The 23,639-nt window shown below is 34.7% G+C and overlaps 1 protein-coding gene across 1 annotated transcript; it reads right to left on the minus strand.

Moving 5' to 3' along the window:
- Positions 1-1,616: 1,616 nt before the first annotated feature.
- Positions 1,617-8,459, minus strand: LOC101746292 (nischarin). Its single transcript, XM_038012041.2, has 4 exons — positions 7,838-8,459; positions 7,318-7,564; positions 6,379-6,497; positions 1,617-5,091 (listed from the first exon to the last, which is right to left on the minus strand). Exons 1-4 carry the CDS (start codon positions 8,276-8,278, stop codon positions 4,504-4,506), a joined length of 1,395 nt encoding a protein of 464 aa, XP_037867969.1. The 5' UTR covers positions 8,279-8,459; the 3' UTR covers positions 1,617-4,503.
- Between the last annotated feature and the right edge of the window lie 15,180 nt (positions 8,460-23,639).

Genomic DNA, 23,639 nt, shown 5'->3' on the forward strand with positions numbered 1-23,639 from the left:
GAGCGGACGATATCCCTATCGTGCGCTCACTCACATATGATGAATGAAACAGAAACAGGCATTATCCATACAATTATAAACCTTATATTTAAGTCCATACGTCTGTAGATTATTCTTAGTGTATCAGCAGGATACAATTTAGGAAAAAAGTTTCAACTTTCGACCCTAATTAGAATGCAGTATAGCCTATTTGCACCGTTAAATTTAATTTCACGCGCTTTGACCTTGAACTAAAATTTTTGGATAAGTGTTTATAAATACTTAAAAGTTTTTTGTATTTGATTTTTAAAGTACACATTTTTCTATTTTTAGTTAAATCCAAATAATTGAGTTTATTTGTTGTGTTTGTATTAAACTTTTGAAAGTTTAGAAACTTTTATTTTAACATAAACTTAGTAAATAATAAAATTTCTGAATTAATTTTGTAGTGTATGATGTATAAATATTATCAAATGAACTTCTAAATACGTCTCCGATATTTTCTCGAGACTTCATCTAGGCAATACTCACGTTAGGTACCCTAGGCACGAACGAAATTGCGAATGTTACCTAAAATATATGTATTTAGTATTATGAAATATTCTACCTAATCTACACTCTTTTGGTATATTTTGTAATTTTAAATTAAGACACAAAATACTAAAAACTGAAAATAATGTAGCCGGTCCTAAGCCTGGTAAAAGCATGAAGGAAAGTTTTTTTGATATTTTTATTTTCATGTTCTTTTTATTACTTTAAAATCATATTATTATTATAAATTGATATCAGAAAACCAACCGTATAACGTTGACTTGAATCTATATCTACTACAATACTATATCATCATATCGTTTCAAATCTCAAATATCATGAATCGAGAAAATCTACTAGCATCCATCAATATATAGATTCAGAAAATATAGATTCAATATTCGATATCGATACTCGACATATAGATACGATTCGATACGCGGCAAAACCGATATTACCCACTCCTAATACTTATTAAGGGGGGTGTACTGTGCCTACAACACGTCAGTATCGTCTGTATTATTCTAATAAAGGACGTGTTCATAGAACACTATCACTTGTTTATTAATAAACAATACTCGCTCACCATATTTGGACGGCTACATAAACATAACCATATACAGCACACTACGCGATTTGTAGGACAATATGTCCGTATATAAATCTTAACTAATTAAAAAAAAAACAGCCGCTTAGTAACCATTTTTGATGACCTCATTATCAATACATGTTGGAAGGAAGAGACTCTTTGATCAAAACATTCATTTTGTAGGAGAATATTTTTTTTTCAAGTTATTTAGTATATAATTATCGTCGAATATAACAAAAAAAAACCCCAGTTAGTAATAAATTTTTGAGAATCATCAAATCAACATATTTTATCCCTGTTACCTACCACAATCGAGAGTTTTCGTACATCAAAATGAGCTACTCACGGAAAATTAGCTTGATACTAATCAAGTCCAAAAATAGACCGTGGATCCTGAACTATTATAAAACACATTAATTTTTTGTAGTAACACTAAGTTGGACCTTTTTTTATTTAATAAAGTATTCTGAACAAAACTAATACCTACATTTGAAACCCTTAAACAATAAACAAATAGTAAATCCAGACACATTATTTTGTGTTTAATGATACGCCAAAGATTTCAATTCATTGTCATTGAACAGGAAATAACAAATAGACGTATATCTTACAATACTGAAAGCATAAACATAATTTTATTAATATTTTTCAATATTCATTTGATAACATATTAAAAATAAATATTCTTGATTAAACACTACATATGTGGTGCGAATGTATATTACTGTTACGAAGTTATTTAATTTTGAAGTATTCTGCATGGAATTGGTAAAAAAAACACGTGTGGCACTCAGGGACTGCCGCGGTAAAGCTATTGCATAGCATTTTTTATCAAACTTTAGCAATTATAATTAGACAATAATAATTTGATATTAAAACAATAATAAAATAAGACCACGCTATATTTATAAACATTAACAAAAGCAAAACATTAACTGTCCCCTTCACACTCATAAGCTAGACCACGCGAGAGAGATGGGCAGAAGTTTCATATTGCGCACGCAGTGTGACGTCACGCTACACAAGCGCAACGTGTGAATGTGTTGAACGCGAACTACATGGTAGGCGGAGTGAGGAGTGTTAGGTTTTATTTTCGTTACGGAATTTCTCGATTCAATCACCGCGCTCAAAGCCCGCGATAAAAGCTATGCAATAGCTTAAAAGTATTCTAATATGTTAATATAAATGAACTTAGTTAAAATAACTGATTAAACTACAATTTTTACATAATGTACGTCAATCATTCAAGTCACTGCTATCTATGTCAATCTGGTACAATAACTCATAACATTCAAATAGTAAAGGCACGTAGGCATTTGCTGAACTAGACAAAAGATAGACCGTGCCAAATTTAAATCAAAACGTCATTAATCAAAATTTTAAAATAAAAATGTTATGTTTGTGGGCATTCAGAGGATGGGATGTACTAGTACATAATAGACAACATGCGTTGCGTTCACCGTTTATTGACACACTGAATACCCACAAACATAACAAAAAATGCTTAAGTAGGTTGTTCGTGTTAGGTTGCATCTAATACAGATCCATTTTAAAATCGAAAACGATTAACAATACCACTATAGTAGAATTATTTTGTCCGTGCAGTTTGGGTCATAAAACATAGCCCGGCTAGGGCCGTGAGCATGTTGCGCGGGCGCAACGCCATTATCGATAAAAACAAATGAGTCATCGAAGGCAGGTATACGGCGGCGGGGTAGTATACGAAGGGTGGTGAGACATTGTTATGTTAAGAGTAATTTGTACTTACCTGCAAATTATAGTACATTATGTCGAAGAGTTATGTGTTTTTATGAATTCGTTCTCTGAATTTCTTTAGTGACACAATGGCTACTCCTTTGTTTTGCTTTGCCGTTTTGATGGCAGAATTTATTCAATATAATATAACACTAACCCACAAAATGACAAAACTAAATACACTATCGATAACGCTTATCGACAACAATAATGCGCATCACTATGCCCGTCCATAAGGCTCGTGAGTGGAAGAGAGAGCGAAATACTCGCTTCACCGCACCGATTTTTTATGACCCAAACTGCACGGACAAAATAATTCGACTATAGATCATACACAAAGTATTTTTACAATTATCAAAAATGTTTTTTTTTTTTGTTTACTCGAGTGGATGAGCTCAGTTGAGGTCACGGCCGACCTGGTGTCAAGTGATTACGTAAATTCCGCCACCCACCTTGATACACGAGTTCTAAGTCTCGGTTTTATAATAATACATGTAGTTCACGATTTAGTCAAAAAATGAGACAGTCGAACACATTTACCGCGTATAACTCCGGTTTTTACGTGTGTCTGACGTCACCGGACTGCTCTACAGATCACAATGTGTCCTCGACACAGATAACATTATTATTTGCGTAATTACTGGTGGTAGGACGTATTGTGAGTCAGCACGGGTAGGTACCACCACCCTGCCTGTTTCTGCCGTGAAGCAGTAATGCATTTCGGTGTGAAGAGCGGGGCATTTGTACGGTACTGAAACCTTAGAAATCGTATCTCAATGTGTTTAGCGGCATTTACTTTATAGATGTCTATGGACTCCAGTAACCACTCAACACCGGGTGGGCTATGAGCTCGTTTATCCATATAAGGAATAAAAAAATCAACGTAATTGTTGTTATTTTTTAAAAAAAAATACTCTCTCGTGATTTTAATACTATTTTCTTTTAGGCGATTTACGACATAAAACTATTTTCAATACTGTTAAAGGACCCCTTCTAGTTGAATTATTTGGGCTCTCTAAATATAGTGTATTTAGGTCGTTCCCGAAAACGACCAAACTTAAAACGCTGTTGAAATATTAAATACAACAAAATACATATCAAAATTAACATGTCTTAATATATAATATTAAAAAATTAAAACACGCAATGTAACAAAATATTCAAAACGAGTCGAGTTTTACAGCGAGCACATTGCATTGCTGTTCCGCGAATTATGTTAATGAATAATATTTCGTCGCTGTCAAAGCAAAATCTGCTATGTGCAAAAACTATTGTGAATTAACGAGTAAATACATTTTCGTATAAAATTTGATATGAAAGTGAATTTTTAAGAACTATATCAAATGAAAGCTATAGATAAATATTAAAGCTATAGACACATTACAGTTTTTTTTATACGGTAGATAGAGCTGTGAACTATACGAAAAGGTCAAAAAGTGCACATGACATAGTAGATTTTGGTTTGACAATGACGTTTTTTCCGTTTAAGCTAACGTGAAGTATACCAACTGTTACGGATTCGGGAGCATTCTCCTTACCCTGTGTACATACAACACAGCCGCACATGCGGTTATTACTTAAACTATGAAATATTTCAAACATAACTAAATTTAATATTAAATATTTTTATAACACTTATAGCTTTAATGTCAACTTTTATTAAAACTATGACTGGTATGATTGTCTAGGAAAGTAGGTATTTTACCTTCTTTAACCACCCTCAATGCTTGCAAAACCCTAGCCGTGTCTAGTTCTTTCTCAGAAGCTCGCTCGTTATCCAAACAGATTTCGGACATTCTAGAGTTGAATTGCTCTATGACTTTAACTCTATAATCTATGATCGAGGCAACGGGATTCGCCGTCAGCCATAGATACTCTAAGCAAGGTAATTTACATATATGCTGGACCTCTTCAACATCCGTTATAACATTACAGCCTAAATTTAAACTCTCTAAAGAATAGAGTCTGGAAAACCCACGTAGCGATTCAACCTTATTCTGTGATAGTTCTATTTTTACTACGTTACCTATTTTAGCGTGCCACTTCTCACAGAGCGAAAACGAGTTCATGGACAAATCTAATATCCTTAGTTCGTGAAGGCTTGATATGTCACAAAGCTCTTTGAGTTTGTTTGACGAGAGACTCAGGTGCTGAAGTCTTGGGACCAATTTGATAGCCCAATCGACATTTTCAATGTTGTTGTTACCGAAGTTTATCATCGCGAGTTTCTTCCATTTCTGTGGACAAAGCAAAAACAATAGAAACTTTAATGTGATTTTTTACACAACAACCAAATCGGAAATATCCTCAAACCATAGGTCTATATTAAATATTGAAATCACAAACCTAGTCGCGAGTATTAGCATTTACAACAACCTGCTATCTATTGACATTTTTAAATGTGTGGCCGGTATGAATATTAGTCTGCTTGCTGCTTGAAGGTTACATGATATTCGTATAATTGGCGATTTATCAGCAATGTGTACATTGTCGCATTAGATAAAATGTATTCCTATTCATGTGCTCTTGATACATACACAATGAATAAGCCGCATGAGTCATCAATACACTATGTTGTGTTGTAACATAGATTGCTCTGCAGTCTAAAATACTAACAACAACTTTGTAAAGAGTTGGACTACTGTTTATTGAATAAATGGTATTTAGAATGCAGCCGTATTCTATAAAATCGGTAAATAACACAAATTCGGAAGGGCACTTATTATATGTAATGGTAGGCAACAAATTGACTCGCCCCTGGGTTGCTGATGTCCATGGGTGATGGTAACCACTCACCATCAGGTGGACCTTATGCTTATCTGTCTACAAGGGCAATAAAAAAAAGATGTAATAGATAAATAAAAAATTACAAAACTTCAGTGGCAATGAAAACTTTAAAATTAAATAAGTCTGAAACTGTAAAATAAAAATAATGAACATATAGAAATTATGTCTTCTTAAGAATAAATAAAATAAAGAAAAATATTTAAGTTATCATTTAAGTCGGTAACTAGAATTTTATAGTTTGTCCCTCTTGCAATTTCAATTTGTGGATAATTAAATAATTGCACAGCAAGTGCTACTGTAGATTCTGTTCTTACTAAAAAATTGTAAATGGTTAATGGATCGAACCCACAGATAGTGCAACAAGGCCCAGAGACAATATTAATACCTTCACCCACTCTGCGACAAAATCTCGATTATACTGTACAACGACTGCAATCCTTAAAACTAATAATAATAATTCTAGCATCAATGTTAACTCATGTGATTACCACTGCTATTTTAACGACTGAAGAATAATAATATGAAAACCCTCTTTAAAGAAACAAAAAAAAAATGGCAATGAAATGACTAGATGTTTTTATGTTCACTTTATAATTTAAAATAATATTTAATAAAAAGATTAATAACTATTTTAACTGGTTACTTCTTATTTTACACAATGTATGCAAACAAAATACAACTAAAAATCATAAAACAATATCAATCAATAAGCTCTATGGCTATTAATTTTCACTCACCACTGTATCAGCAATACTCGATGGTTCTTTATGCAGGATGTCAACTAATAGAAATTCATTCAGAGAGATTACTGTGGCCGTTAATACTGACAGGTTGACTAGGGTGTCCCGTAGACTACCTGGGGAATTAAGTGTAGCATTGAGAACATTTAATCTACTGACATGGAGTCTCAAGGCGGTTCTGCTCTGTCCTGTGCCTTCAGCTCTGGTACAAGAACCTCAAAATTTACATTAATTTTATGTGACAGTTTCTCTTTTGTTTAGATAACCTAACATATTACTAATGATAGTTTTTTTTCTTGTAGATGTGGGATAATAAAACGGTTTTTAATATATTTTTTATTTGCAAATATACAAGAAAAAGGTAATAAAAAAATTATCATTTCTAAATGTTATTATCTATTAACTTTCCCTCTTTATACCTACATATTAATCAATTCTTAGAGCCAAATGTTTTCTCTACTCATTGAAATGCCTTCTTCTCTGGCAAACTTTGAAGGATTCGTATAGACCAGTGGTTGGCAACCTTGTCAAGCAAAAGAGCCAAATATTTAACATATATTTTTATAGCATCATGTTAAAAAATGTTTACTCTAACGTCACCGTCTCTTACAAGCCAAGATAAAAACTAATGGTTCATGGTTGGACTAAATATTTTGCGAAAGGGCTGTAGCTGAAGAGTAAAAGAAATCAATGCAGCTCACAAATCGTGTGATGCTGACCACCAATATAGACTTGTGCACGTCCACAATATGCTGTCACACCAGTAATTACACAAAATTATGAATTATTAATACTACTTGTTGAAAATTCAGTTCATTGAAAATTTATTCTTGTCTATCTAGGATAGCGATCCATATTTTACTAATTAATGTGTACAATATACATCAAAGTTTAAACAGAGATCTATTTCATTTGTATTTATCATTAAGTACTCACCAACACTCTGTATGCATCTCATGGGAACTCCTAGTATCCTTAAGTTAACCAAGGACTTGAAGGGAATGAAATCAAATTGTAACTCATTTAGTATTATGTTGCTTGTGCCATATTTTTCATAGCTTCCTTCAACGTCCAATGAGCGAAGTTGTGAACAGAAGTCTAAGACATGGCTGAAATCATATGTTTGATCTTGTTTCTCTGTTGGAGGACACGCCATTTTTAGTCTTTCACTAATCGCATGCAACTGGAAGTTTTGCAAAACGTTTTACTATCAACTTAAGTATGGGAGTAATTAGACAATGAACCTTAAATGTATGTATGCTCCGTACATTACTGTCAGTTTGACAACTTTGAGAAGTATTTTTTTAAGTAGAGTGCCATAATATATTTGACTGTGCAAATATTCCATTAGATAATGAATTAGAGCTACTGTCTCCTCACATTTGATTTTCCAAGCAATGGGTTATAAATTTTTGGAATGCTTAGTTTGTGGTGAATATATGGATGATTAACGTACCTCAAGAGGCGTGAACTTATAAGATTTTGCATTCTCCAACAAATTATCACCTTCCAAATACAAAGTCTTCGCTAAGTCGGTTAATAAAAAGAAAATATCGTATTTATGAAAATCTAAAAAGTGCGCGAATTCATACGGCATGGATAATTTTAAATAGTTTAGCACTTCCTTCAGATACACATTCAATGCTTCGCGTCTTTGTTCCACAAACTTAGGAGTCTTATTTCGTATAACTTTTTTAGGCGGAAGTAATTCCTTTCCAACACCATGGTCTGATACGAGTTTATCGTGAAGCTCCACAAAATCGTTGTATCGATGCATTACATGCCAATTAACGGAACCCACTTTGACTTTAATTTTGTAATACGTAACATTGTCTTTTATTGTAGCCTCGTCAACGCCTACTGAACTATTTTCGTGATATTTTAAAAATGAAGACATTTTAGCTGGATCATTTATTATATTACAGGTTATTAATACTTAATCACAGTCTGTATCACTAGTCTTTTCATTGTATATTTTTTAGGTGGTAAATGCGATTGCACCATAGATTAAACACTTAATATATTTGAGAGATTGCACTTCGCTACCGCGTAGCCATCATTTCTTTTTTTGGTACAATTTTTCCTTATTAGGAAAGGCAAGGGGATCTAAGCCCATACAGCCTTGTCTGTTCTATATAATTTCTGAAATAAAATTTCAAAAAAGCTGAAGCCAGGTCTTATATGATTTATATTATATCCTGAAATAAAAATTTCATTAAGGCCGAAGCCAAGTCTTAATAAATATATTTTCCAATCCTTGTAAAATGGCAAATTCGAGTTTTCCATCATCGATTACACACTTATTATATTTTTTTATGGAATTTTATGACCTGGTAACTAAAACTTTTAAGTCATGTCTTATTTTAATTTATATTCTTATTTTTATGAAAAAGGATAATATGGAGTAAAATGAAATGAAAATGATTAATTTGAGACATTAATCGACTGGGATGAAATTAAATGAAATGAGATGGTATGATATGATATTTAAAATAAATCCAATTAAGTTTAAACAACTACTTACATTGTGAAGTTCTAAAGTAAGCAAATGTTCAATGAAATATCGTGAGTAAACATTTATGTTTGGTAAGCACAGTAATAAAAGATCGGGATTTTTAGATTTTAAAAACAACCACCAACGGAAACTCCAAATGCTACAGTACAAAAATACTGGAAACTGATTCTGGAATTAAAGAAAAATTAAGAACCTACAAGCACTTTTTGGAAAATTAATGTGCATTTGGTGCCACTTGCCAAAACAACTAGGAAACATATATCTCCTTCAGCAGTTTCTATGCTGCCTTCCGAGTATCTTCTCGATATTGGGATACACATTGTCGTCACACTTATCATTTTTCTTTTTCTTTTTTTCGGACAGTGTGCCGATCCTCATGCATGCACTTTCGGAGTCTAAATGGGCGTGGGGTATGAGGATCTTGATGGTCCGCAGATTTTGGGACAGCCCGCGGGCGCAATGATGTTTTCAAAGCCCATTCATCAAATTCATTCATCAAAATTAAATGCACTTTCACACGAGACGTCTGATCTCCGCCCGCGGTTGGAACTCAGGTAGAGTAGAATGTTCTCGCAGTCAACATTAAAACCATACTCACAGAACCACACCGAGAACGTGCGACCGATGGGTCGTGCTGATTCGGGATAAACCGCTGAATCAGAACCAAGCTGCCGGGCCAGTACGCGATCTACTGCGGACTGAGTTGTCTCGGTTGTTGAGCTTAAATCCATTGCTAAATTATTATTTTACTTCTATTACTCTGCTATTCGGTTATTTTATAAACTCGTCGGCTTAACCCTTATGTTAGTAACCGGGTACCCGGGTACCCACCGCGGTGTATTTGTATGAATAGCTCAAAGAAAATTCAATATATCATTTTAAGCTCTCGAATCGTCGTTTTTTAACTCAAAAGAAAGTTAGTTGGTTTTTAAATAAGCTTAAACTTCAGCCATCGCCCGATTAGCAACCGGGTACCCGGGTACCCACAGTAGAAAGTATAGAAAATAAATTGAAAATGGTTTTTATTAATAGATGCAACTAAATTTTATTAAAAAATAAAGAAATATTACATTTTTTTATAATTAATGACATTAAATTTTTTTGCGTGAGGGTATTCTAAGTGTCAATACAAAAAATTTGTGTTCTAAGATTTATTTTAATTTAAATATAATACAGCTTATATTGTTATGATTTATTGATACCAGGTTGATCACTGACCTCCAATACTCTCATTTCAACAATTATTTCTCCTCTGAACTCACTCAAACTAAAAACTTAATTATCATCACCATGGATATTTACTCCAAACTATTTGCACAACTGGAAGACTTGTCTACAACACTGAACTTAAGAATGGCACAACACGAAGAAGATTTGAAGAATGCAGCTACCACAGATCTCCCACATAAAACCATAGCGAGTTTATCCCGTGAGTTTGCTGAATTTAAATCCTTTGTGTGTAATGCACTAAGTGCTTTGAAAACTCAAATCGAGTTGCTTACTTTGGGCCTGGACAGGCACAAAATGATGTCTCGTCGGAAAGTACTGTTGCTTCATGGGGTCAACAATAATAAAGACCCTTCAGCTACTGTTTTGGATATTTTAAAAGGTCCCATGAAATTGAGTCATATAATTTCAACTGACATAGTAACCTGTCATCATCTTGGAGCTAATAAAAGCAAGCCTCGTCCAGTTTTAATAAGGTTCAAATGCCATAGCCATCGAAGTGAAGTTTGGAAGAATAAGGTGTTGCTGAAGGGTTCTGGGTTGACGTTGTCTGAATTCTTGACGAAGTCCCGCCATGATGCATTTCTGGGTGCTCGCAAACATTTTGGCCTTAAGCAGTGCTGGACATCAGAAGGCAAGATAGTAATCCAGCTGTCTGATAAAACACGTCGGAAGATAGAGACTGTCGCTGAGCTCCGTCTGTTGATAAATCAGTACCCTGTGGCACCAGCGCCTAGTGATGAGTCTGTTGAAGCCGTGAAAACCACAAAGTCGCAGGTCAAGAATACGTCGGACAAGAGGATCCGTAAACCGCCTAAACAATAATGTTTCACTTTATTTATTTTAAGGAAAGTATAGCATAATATTTATTTTTAATTATTTTACTTTGTTAAAATTCTTTGATGTATTCCATACTCATTTTTATGTCTATCTTTCTGTTTTACTTTATTTCTTAGTTTGGCGTTTGTTAATTTTGATACATAAGTTAATATTCTTCTTCTTCTTTATTTTTGGCTCTGGCACGTTTTGTGCATTAGCCAGCGTCAAGTTAAGTTAATATTATAGTTTATGTTTGTTGGTTAAACTTAGTTATGTATTATGTACAATGAAGTAGGAAACCTATGGAAATGAAACGTCAACCAAAATTTCGTGCCACTGTGACGTCATCTGGCCACAAAACATGGCGGCTTTAGTGCTGTACAAAAGATTTCAATGTTATCAGGTTTTATCGATAAACGTTCTTGGCTCATTTTATTTTAAATATTGTTGAGTATTATTTATTTGTAGAATTTATACTTTAATGGGAAGTAAGTAGGTATATTGTTATGTGCAAATATGATATGATTTAGATGGGTGAAATCAAAGACAAGTTCGTCCTTCGAATTTGCCAAGTAAACGATATGATGATTTTTAAAAGTTGCTACACTGATTTTATAAAGTTGTCGTTTGTCGCAAAACGTAAAGATATCGCGCAGTACAGTGCAATCTGCCCATTTCTAGCATGCTAAATGTTATCGTATTTTGAGTACGTGTTTTTCTTAGACTATTACAATCTATTTTAATTGTTTTGCTGACTCTAAAGTCCGTAACATACTACCGCAGCGCACCCCAAGGAAGGAGCGCCGCACCATTTGAATCACTTTCGCTTGAGAGTGATTCAAATTTTAAACTTATCAAGGGACCGCGTGAAAAAAAAACACCTACAGAACATTTATTCATTAATTACAAACGTCATTCCTTGTGACTTCCTCTCTAAAATCACTTAATTATTAAATATTTAACAAATTTACAATAGTGTTTTACTCACTGCGGAATAAAACTATTTTATTTAAATAGTTCCGAAGAGATTTTGTCGGTAGCCTTTTTCCCGAAATATCTAAACAGAATGTCTAAATATGTTTTGATGACATATTTTAAAGTGGTATTTATGATTAGTGTCATGATCAATAGATTCCGACCGAAAAATGGATTTTTCGGATGAGGGCTCCATAATGAATTTAAATACATATAGATAATAGTTTTAGGACATCGACTTTCTTGAGATCCTATAAAATACGTTTTAATTATTATTTTTGTATGTTTTAAGCATAATAAATTATGAAATTTTATATAATCAATCATATTAAATCGATATCAAAGTCAATAAATAATGTACAACCCAAAACAGACGGCCGAACTGACGTGACAATGACATTTGGCGCGCTAAACATGGCGGATTTTCGGCCTCATTAGACGGAGATGGAGATATTTACGTATATTCATGTTTCATTTTATGTACGCACTGAAATACTGTTATATTGTTTTCCTGCGAGTTAAAGTGCTGAGTAAGAACGAGATAGATATATGTTTATGTATGTGCCTTCAAAATGGGTGCTATTTATATAAGCAATTGTACGTATAGAACAATATGTCGTGTCCCTACTATATAGGTCTATGTAGGTAACATACCAATGCATGTCATTGTGTCAAACTTGTCAAAGTCATATCAATGTTATGTTATTATGTTGAAATACATGGTTATACATAATCATAGACCTATATAGTAGGGACACGACATATTGTTCTATACGTACAATTGCTTATATAAATAGCACCCATTTTGAAGGCACATACATAAACATATATCTATCTCGTTCTTACTCAGCACTTTAACTCGCAGGAAAACAATATAACAGTATTTCAGTGCGTACATAAAATGAAACATGAATATACGTAAATATCTCCATCTCCGTCTAATGAGGCCGAAAATCCGCCATGTTTAGCGCGCCAAATGTCATTGTCACGTCAGTTCGGCCGTCTGTTTTGGGTTGTACATTATTTATTGACTTTGATATCGATTTAATATGATTGATTATATAAAATTTCATAATTTATTATGCTTAAAACATACAAAAATAATAATTAAAACGTATTTTATAGGATCTCAAGAAAGTCGATGTCCTAAAACTATTATCTATATGTATTTAAATTCATTATGGAGCCCTCATCCGAAAAATCCATTTTTCGGTCGGAATCTATTGATCATGACACTAATCATAAATACCACTTTAAAATATGTCATCAAAACATATTTAGACATTCTGTTTAGATATTTCGGGAAAAAGGCTACCGACAAAATCTCTTCGGAACTATTTAAATAAAATAGTTTTATTCCGCAGTGAGTAAAACACTATTGTAAATTTGTTAAATATTTAATAATTAAGTGATTTTAGAGAGGAAGTCACAAGGAATGACGTTTGTAATTAATGAATAAATGTTCTGTAGGTGTTTTTTTTTTCACGCGGTCCCTTGATAAGTTTAAAATTTGAATCACTCTCAAGCGAAAGTGATTCAAATGGTGCGGCGGTCCTTCCTTGGGGTGCGCTGCGGTAGTATGTTACGGACTTTAGAGTCAGCAAAACAATTAAAATAGATTGTAATAGTCTAAGAAAAACACGTACTCAAAATACGATAACATTTAGCATGCTAGAAATGGGCAGATTGCACTGTACTGCGCGATATCTTTACGTTTTGCGACAAACGACAACTTTATAAAATCAGTGTAGCAACTTTTAAAAATCATCATATCGTTTACTTGGCAAATTCGAAGGACGAACTTGTCTTTGATTTCACCCATCTAAATCATATCATATTTGCACATAACAATATACCTACTTACTTCCCATTAAAGTATAAATTCTACAAATAAATAATACTCAACAATATTTAAAATAAAATGAGCCAAGAACGTTTATCGATAAAACCTGATAACATTGAAATCTTTTGTACAGCACTAAAGCCGCCATGTTTTGTGGCCAGATGACGTCACAGTGGCACGAAATTTTGGTTGACGTTTCATTTCCATAGGTTTCCTACTTCATTGGTTACCTACCTCCTTTACAATAGAACTTTGGCTCTGTGGCTTTTGGCCATCAATTTTAGTTGTAGGTATACCAAATCATTGATGATTTAAAATAATTGTCTGTAATTTGTTTTTCTTGGAGGTTAGTTTGATAATATTATATTTTGTATTCTTAGAAGTTATTAACGATTTTAGGTGTAATTTTTACTTTTATTTTTATTTTTTATTGTGTTGTTACTCTTTGTTTATTATTTTATTGGTATTATTGATTTTTATTACTTATTTAAAGCATTTCATGTACAGTGACACTGATGATAATTTTTTGTCATGTTCTTCTTCTGTTTCCTCTGATAGAAGCTTTACTAGTGCGTTTGATAATGACGATTCCACTCATCTACGCGATCAACTTGCTTATTCCCTTTCGTCTTCTTCTAAATGTTTCAACGTCGTTCATATCAATGCTCAAAGTGTTCACGCACATTTTCCTGATCTATTATCTTCCTTTGACTCAGACCATGTTCACGCTGTGCTTATCTCTGAGACTTTTCTTAAGCCTTCACTCCCATCCTCGCAATATGCACTCCCCGGATACAAACTTTTGCGAAATGACAGGACGGGTCGCGGATGTGGTGGTGTTGCAATCTACCTCCGTGCTGATCTGAAGCATGCAGTCGTTGATCAGTCACCAAGCGAATATACTCAATCTGCTGAGCACCTCTTTATAGAGGTAACTATCCAGCACACCAAGATACTTCTTGGTGTTTTTTATAGTCCTTCAAGTCACATTGATTATTTCTCATCTTTTGAAAGTATGTTAGAAAATGTATGTTCTATATATGACCATGTCTTGATCCTTGGAGACTTCAACACTTGCCTGATCAGGGATGACGCACGGTCTCAGCGATTCCTCTCTCTAGTCTCTTCTGTAAACATGCACCCTCTTCCCTTGGGGGCGACTCATCGTGCTCCTCACTCTACTCCTTCTCTCTTAGATCTTATTATTGTCTCTGACCCTTCCAAAGTTTCAACGCATGGACAGTTATCAGCTTCGTTCTCTTATCACGACCTTATTTACCTTTCTTACAAAGTTCGTTGTCCTCGACGCAAATCGAAATTTCTCCTTCTACGCAGTTTCAAAGATATTGCTCTCGAGCGTTTGAGGATTGATGCTGGTAATCTGGACTGGTCGTCTGTTTACAATTGCAATGACATCGACAGTAAAGTTGCTGCCTTTAACAACCTACTATTAGATCTCTACAACAACCATGCACCTCTCAAGAGAATCAGGGTTGGGCACTTGCCTGCACCATGGCTCTCTAATGAAATTAAGTTGTTCATGAGTAGGCGCAATAAAGCGAAATTGAGGTATAGGAAGAACTCGTCTGAGGAAAACTGGGCAGTCTACAAAAACTTCGCAACCGTTGCAGTCGCCTGTGTAGGGATGCAAAGAGACGCCACATTCACAATTCCGTAACTAATCTCGATTCTACACAAGTATGGCGATTTCTCAAGTCTCTTGGTATCGGTAAGGCTGTTGAGGAGAATACCGTAAGTGCGAATATTGACGCACTCAATGCACATTTTGCCAAGCCTCCAGTCACGCTCGATGCCACCATCAAACTTTCTACTCTTAATCATCTCTCAAATCTTTCTAAGCCATTAAATACTTCCTTTTCCTTTACACCAATTGCTAAGCGGGATATTAAAAAATCCTTTCAATCCATTTCCACTAAGGCAGTAGGATGTGATAATCTGCAGCTTCAAATGTTCACACTTATCATGGAGGAACTTGCTCCTATCCTTTGCCACATAATAAATTTTTCTCTTGAGTCCAGTTCCTTTCCGTCACTTTGGAAAAAGGCTCATGTCCTACCCTTGCCTAAAATTGCAAAACCTTCTTCTTTATCCCATTACCGTCCTATCTCTATTCTCCCGATCTTTTCCAAAGTCCTCGAGAGCATTGTTCAAAAACAACTTTCTTTTTACCTCTCTTCGAATAACCTACTGAGTCCGTATCAATCTGGATTCCGTCCAGGTCACAGCACTGTCACCGCGTTGGTGAAAATCACCGATAATATTCGCTTGGCCATGGAGCGGAAATCAATTACTATTTTGGTTTTACTGGACTTCAGCAATGCTTTTAATTCAGTTGATTTTGACATTCTTCTCGGTATCCTATCCTCTCTTAATGTCTCGTCTTCGGTAATTCAGTGGTTTAATTCTTACCTCCGTGGACGCTCGCAGTCGGTTCGCTACGAAGAGTCTTTCTCTGAGTGGTGTGACCTCACTGCGGGTGTTCCACAGGGTGGCGTACTTTCTCCTCTCCTCTTCTCTGTGTTTATAAACACAATTTCTCAATCTATATCTTCACACTTCCATCTCTATGCAGACGACTTGCAGCTATATCGCCATACGAGGGTTGCTGACGTTGGGGCTGCCATTTCGGCAATCAACGTGGATCTCTCTGCGATTTACAACTGGGCAAAGTCCTTTGGTCTTTTGGTGAATCCTTCGAAATCGCAAGCTCTCATTGTTGGTGGTAGGTATATGTGCGGCCTTCTCGATTACAGCTCGTTAGCGCCCATCCTCTACGACAACGTTCCGATAGCGTATTCGAAATGTGTAAAAAATCTAGGTTTATACATCGACAGTCACCTCTCGTGGATTAATCACGTTTCCGAAGTAAGCAGAAAAACTGTTTACTCCTTTCAGTCTCTGAAACGCCTTCAAAAATTCTTGCCTCTTCGCACTAAAATTTCTCTTGCCCAAACGCTTTTACTTCCTCTTCTCGATTATGCTGATATCTGTTTTCTAGATGCTTCTGAATTGCTTTTAGATAAACTCGAACGTCTGCAGAACTTGTGCATCCGCTTCATTTTTGGTCTCCGGAAGTATGACCATGTGTCTGATTTCCGGGCTGAGCTGGGGTGGCTGCCGATTAGGCGACGTCGTGATTGCCACATTCTCTCTTTTCTCTATTCTATTCTTCACAATCCCGATGCCCCTATCTATCTCCGTGAACGCTTTGAATACCTGATTCCTGACGGCAAAGTTAGTCGACAAGCCACATCTCTTCTTTTAAAAACTCCCATTCACAGCTCTAGTCGCTATAGTGGCTCTTTCACAATACAAGCAGTGCGATTATGGAATTCTCTCCCTCAACCTATTCGTGCTAGTTCCTCTCTAGAAGTTTTTAAGAGTCAAATGAAGAAACATTTCCTGTCACTGTAATTGTATTTAAGTTATTGTTTTATGTATGTTTATTTATATGTATTTTTCATTTTATATTAGTTTTTTTTTTTTAAGCTTATTTTAAAAATCATGCTTTAATAGCTTTTATATTGTACACTATTCCCCTCTTATACATCGTATTTCACTCTGCTATTGGTTTGCTGGAAGAAAACTCATGAATGAGTTAAGCTCGCCTTTGTACATTGATTTAGACATTCTTTAAATCTGTTTTTTATTGTATTTTCTTTGTGTGCACAATAAGTATAAAATAAATAAATAAAATTAAATCTAACATTTAACACACTGTATAAGATTGATTGAGTGCTCGTCACATACTGGCCGGTGACAATTTGCACAGCTCTTACGAGTCTTTCTCCGTCTTCTTATTGGTAAGGCATTGCACATATGACAAGATCCTGTCACTTTTTTTCTTTCAGTTTTATCTTTTGGAACCCCTGGACCAGGAGTTATCTCGGTTGTTTCTGTTCTGTTAGTGGATGACCTAAAATACTTTCAACAGCAGTATTTGTGGAGAAGTGACGCATTACTTGCAGATTTGCCGTGCGGTGTTCAATCATCGGTAATGACAGTTCTTCACTTAGCTTCCGCATAAATTGACGACATTCTGTCGTTTTTTTGGTAATCATTTTATTATTTTCGTAATAAATTATTATATGATGCAAGTGAAGAAATGTCTAGCATGTTGAAGAACAATGCCATTGGCCAACTCGAAGATCGTCGTTGACTTGTGTACTTTCGGACCATTTGGTCCATTGTGTAAGGTTTGTTGTAAATTTGTTAATGTTAAGGCAATTTTCGGATTGCCAAATAGCAACACTGTTGGTGGGAGCAATTACAGTAGTGGGGACGTGACATAATAAAAAAGGCGGTAGTCTGAAAAAACAAGACAGAAAGCAGTGTATTCTGTAGTGAGCAGATATCTAAAGACTGTACAAGTGGAGTTACAAATAAAGCAATACAGAATTAAGTGAACTACTGCAATCTGTGTATTACTTCCTGACTGTTGGAAGCGGAGTTCTACAATTGTGTCAACGCCAGCTTTATATTTATTATAAAAATTTATAATTTCTTTTTTTTTGGGTCATCGCCAACTGATGTATCTGAATACATTGCAGATAATAGAATGACAGCTTTATTTTTTTAGGAACATAAGAACACAGAGTAACCTTTTTGTGAAATCCAAAAACTGTCGAATACTGCTCCCGTGTCTTAATTGCTCTCATAATGCTAGGAATGTAAGGTTTTTTTTTACCGTGCCAACAACGGTAAGGTTCCACGATAACAATTGTTTAGCAATGGGAAGAGTAGTAAAGAAGTTATCCGTGCAGATGTTTCTACCACTACCTCGGTACAGAACTGCCAATTCTTTCACTACTCTTTCACCCTGATTTTTTTCCCGAGTGCCATCTGTTTTACCAGTGTACATAATCCCCTGCAAAGGACATGCGTTTTCTGCATCACAAATCCACCAGATCTTTATACCATACTTAGTTGGTTTCGATGATATATATTGAGTGAATCCAGTACGGCTACGGTACGGATAGAGCTGCTGTTATCAATTGTCAAGTTTGCGGTTGGTTTGCACATCTGAGCTAAATTTGAATTTAACACAATAAACAAAATTTTTAATATTTAGAACTGTGAGTACTCGGGTACCCACGGTTGCTAAAAGACGTGGGTAATAAAGTTGGTTACTAACATAAGGTTTAAGCCGGTGCTAAAAATTTGTGATCGGTGGACATTTCTAATCGCAACCAATGTTAAAGTAACTAGTCAGGTCATAAGTATTGTCACACAGTAAAAACTTTTCTTTTAGAATGCTGGCCACAAAAAAGTTTATTGAATTCGAATTTCGAATTGTTCATGAAAATAAAAATGTATACTTTTAGAATTTTACTCATTTTTAAATATGGAGTGGACGCTTAAAGAAGACCGTGTTGCAGTTATTGCGTTGCATCGTTGCGGTTACGCGCCAATTCAAATTTTTAACATACTGAAAATTTTGAATATAACCAAAAGATTCGTTTATCGTACCATCAAACGATACAATGAAGACTCTAGTGTAGATGACAGGTCAAGAAGTGGTCGTCCTCGGTCTGTTAGGACTCCAGCAGTGATAAAAGCTGTGAAGGCGCGCATTCAAAGAAATCCCAAACGTAAGCAGAAACTGTTGGCCCTTCAGATGGGGTTAAGCAGAACCACAGTGAAAAGGGTGTTAAATGAAGACTTAGGGCTTCGGGTATATCGAAGAAAAACAGGACATCGTTTGAATGCTCGTCTCATGGACCTGAGACTGAAGAGATGCCGCGCTTTGTTGAAGCAGTACGCGGGAAAAAAATATCGGGAAATTCTTTTCTCGGATGAAAAAATTTTTACCGTAGAAGAGAGCTACAACAAACAAAATGATAAGGTGTACGCACACAGTAGTGAAGAAGCGAGCAACCGTATTTCGCGTGTCCAACGAGGTCATTTTCCATCCTCGCTCATGGTATGGTTGGGAGTTTCTTATTGGGGCTTAACAGAGGTACATTTTTGTGAGAAAGGTGTCAAAACGAATGCAGTTGTGTATCAAAATACAGTCCTGACGAACCTTGTGGAACCTGTTTCTCATACCATGTTCAATAACAGGCACTGGGTATTCCAACAAGATTCGGCGCCAGCTCATAGAGCGAAGAGCACACAAGACTGGCTGGCGGCGCGTGAAATCGACTTCATCCGGCACGAAGACTGGCCCTCCTCCAGTCCAGATTTGAATCCGTTAAATTACAAGATATGGCAACACTTGGAGGAAAAGGCGTGCTCAAAGCCTCATCCCAATTTGGAGTCACTCAAGACATCCTTGATTAAGGCAGCCGCCGATATTGACATGGACCTCGTTCGTGCTGCTATAGACGACTGGCCGCACAGATTGAAGGCCTGTATTCAAAATCACGGAGGTCATTTTGAATAATTTAATTAGTGTCATAAGAATCTATGTTTTGTTAAGTTTATTTTGGTATATGAATGGTTACATAATTAATAAACTTGTTTCAATTATTTTACATTAAACATGTGACAGAATTTATGACCTGACTAGGTAAAATGAGATATATTATGAGCTATGCTAAGTTATGCTAACAATTTTTAAATCAATTACTTGAAGTGATTTTTTACATCAATAAAAATTGAGCTGACTGTCCACCTAGTGGTAAATAATTAGCGGAACCAATAGACATCACTAAGTGAAAGCCATCGCCCAACTTGAGTTATAGTAAGGTATATGTTTTAATAGTGAAGTATGACTGTTATGCCATCCTCATCACTTCGCGACAAAAATAATAAAGACTGATGGTACCTACCCGCGTGATCTTACAAGATGCTGTATCACCAATAGTAAAATTGTGCAAATTATATAAAGTTCGCATTACTTTCTCGCTGTTTTTTGAAGAGAATGCAACTTTTTTTGTGAAAATATTTTAAAATGAATGATTCAAAGGATTGCCTATTACTAGCAACAACTTTATCCCATTTTCCTTGCAGAGTTCGAATACCTCCTGTACCTACCATGGTAGAAATGTTCGTCTTTTAAGACTATTCACGAATTAAGCCATTCTTTTATGGCTGTATTTATGTTTAACTGTTGTTCAATATGTCCAATCAAACGACGAAGGAAAGTCTTTCTGTTATATCGCTGGAGCATTTGTTCATAGGCGATAAAACGATGTTCAACATCTCGTGACTTCATCTCATAAGGATCCCAATTTGCTAGTTTACGAAACATTCTCAATCCATGCAATCGCTTGGGAATGGCTTGGCGAATGTCTCTTAATTTAGAGCAAGTTGGGCATCGGTATGGCACGGATCTTCATCTAGAAATGCCTCCACTCAGCGTCATCGAAGGTTTATGGCTTTACTTTATCCGGGTGTATGTGAACATCAAAATTATCGTCTTTAAAGCGACGGAACCAATCATAGCACGACGTGATACGAGTTGACTGGGATTCTTATTGTTTAGGTTACGACAACTTCAGATAGCGAATAAACTGCTACAACTCACGGGCAGAATACTAACCTTAGTCTACTTTTAGTCTCGACAATTTTATACTACAAATACAAATTACTTTGTTTTTTATTTTTTTTATTGCTCTTGGCAGACGAACATAACTGATTGTAAGTGGTTACCGTTGCCCGTGGACTTCAGCAACGCCAAAATTGTTGATTTTGTTTTACTGTCTCTGTATCCCAGGCAGTGAGTTTGAGGTGACTGAAGTTAGCCCCTCAAAAAATTTTTTTTTTCCTATTTTCTACTTATTTTCTATTAATTCGTTTGTTCATCATTTGTTCTTGATTGTTCACTGTTAATAATTGTTTGTTCTGCATTTATTTATTTAAAACAAATATTTAAAAATATATGTACAAGTTAGCCCCTCGATTGCAATTTTTAATATTTTTTCGTTCTTAATGACTCGTAAATATTCATTTTCGATTGTTCTTATATAAAACACATTTGTTCTCTTTCGAAATTACTCGTTTTTTGTTTAATTTACTATTTGTATTAGTTGAATAAATGTATGAAAAATATGTGTACTGCGCATGCGTCAACTATAATGCCTAAACTTTCTACGCGGTTTTAATCGCGAAAAAAAAAACAAATATAAATCCTGAAGGAGCAATTAATTGGTATACAGTTTAATTAAAAAAATTAAAAAATAAATAAATGAAATAATGTACATTGGCGTAAAGTTAGACCAAATACATTTTTTCCATCCTCCTACCTATCGTTATGAAGATATAAAAAAGATAGGGAGTTCACATAGGTAATATAAACAAATAAGTAAATAATATGTTCATTATTTATCTTTCAAGAGATAATGTAGGTATACATTTTAATCACTTTTTTACACAGTCGAAATTATATTCCTAAAAAATATATAGGATTATATGTGTACTGTAATAGTAGTAGTAGTAGTAGTAGTATGTAACTTCCTAGTCATAATCATCAGCCCATATAATATATCCCCTTGCTGGACACTGGCCTCAACTACCATTGAGAGGGTTTTTAGGCCTTAGTCCACCACGCTGGCCTAGTGCTGGTTGGTGGATTACACACTTAAGAAAATCCTAAGAACATTTAGGTGTGCAGGTTTCATCACAATGTTTTCCTTCACTGTTAAAGTAAGTAAGTGATATTACACTGTGATAAATTTTCATTATCACAAACTTCCTAGTACCTTATGTAATAGGAACTGAGGTCCACTTGCCCATTTTGGCTACTTCCACTAACTAACTAACTATTCTCCTTTTTTCTGATATTGTTATTTGAATATGAGATCTGTGAGTGTTACTAATTATTGACAGTTACACCTACCTTGACTACAAGATGGCAAAGGTATAATAATATAACACATCTAATTTTTAGTCGTCTCTTCAATCTCCTTGACAATAGTGAGTCTTTGCCGTTTCACAAATGCAGGCCGAGGTTCACTTTGAGTGAATTTTCGTTTTCTATCTGCACGACAAGCGAATTTGGATGGTAAACAGTTTGGTTTCATTCGATTTCATTTGATGGAGCCCATTATCTTGTATTGCATATAATTCTCAATGTCGTTTTCCAGCTAAAACATGAAATAATTTTCCAACACTTTCAATACATAACCTATAAAAAAAAAAAAAAGTTATTTTACTAATGTTAGGAATATAATTTCGGCTGTGTAAAATAGTTATTATAATGTATACCTACATTATCTCTTGAAAGATAAATAATGAACATATTATTTACTTATTTGTTTATATTACCTATGTGAACTCCCTATCTTCTTTATATCTTCATAACGATAGGTAGGAGGATGGAAAAAATGTATTTGGTCTAACTTTACGCCGATGTACATTATTTCATTTATTTATTTTTTAATTTTTTTAATTAAACTGTATACCAATTAATTGCTCCTTCAGGATTTATATTTGTTTTTTTTTCACGATTAAAACCGCGTAGAAAGTTTAGGCATTATAGTTGACACATGCGCAGTACACATATTTTTCATACATTTATTCAACTAATACAAATAGTAAATTAAACAAAAAACGAGTGATTTCGAAAGAGAACAAACGTGTTTTATATAAGAACAATCGAAAATGAATATTTACGAGTCATTAAGAACGAAAAAATATTAAAAATTGCAATCGAGGGGCTAACTTGTACATATATTTTTAAATATTTTTTTTAAATAAATAAATGCAGAACAAACAATTATTAACAGTGAACAATCAAGAACAAATGATGAACAAACGAATTAATAGAAAATAAGTAGAAAATAGGAAAAAAAAAATTTTTTGAGGGGCTAACTTCATTCACCTGTGAGTTTGTTAGATCTGAAACACTGTCATTGTCAAGACAATAGGTTTGTCACCTTTTAGCATAGATAATCCACTTATGTCTTTCTGTAA

Source organism: Bombyx mori, chromosome 7 (genome assembly GCF_030269925.1).
Source record: "Bombyx mori chromosome 7, ASM3026992v2".
Taxonomy (NCBI): Eukaryota; Metazoa; Arthropoda; class Insecta; order Lepidoptera; family Bombycidae; genus Bombyx; species Bombyx mori.

Coding starts and splice junctions, on each gene's coding strand:
- LOC101746292 (XM_038012041.2), bottom strand. CDS start 8,278: ATGTCTTCATTTTTAAAATATCACGAAAATAGTTCAGTAGGCGTTGAC. Junction 7,565..7,837: donor ATAAGTTCACGCCTCTTGAG/GTACGTTAATCA, acceptor CAAAACTTCCAG/TTGCATGCGATTAGTGAAAG. Junction 5,092..6,378: donor CGAGTATTGCTGATACAGTG/GTGAGTGAAAAT, acceptor CTTTGTCCACAG/AAATGGAAGAAACTCGCGAT.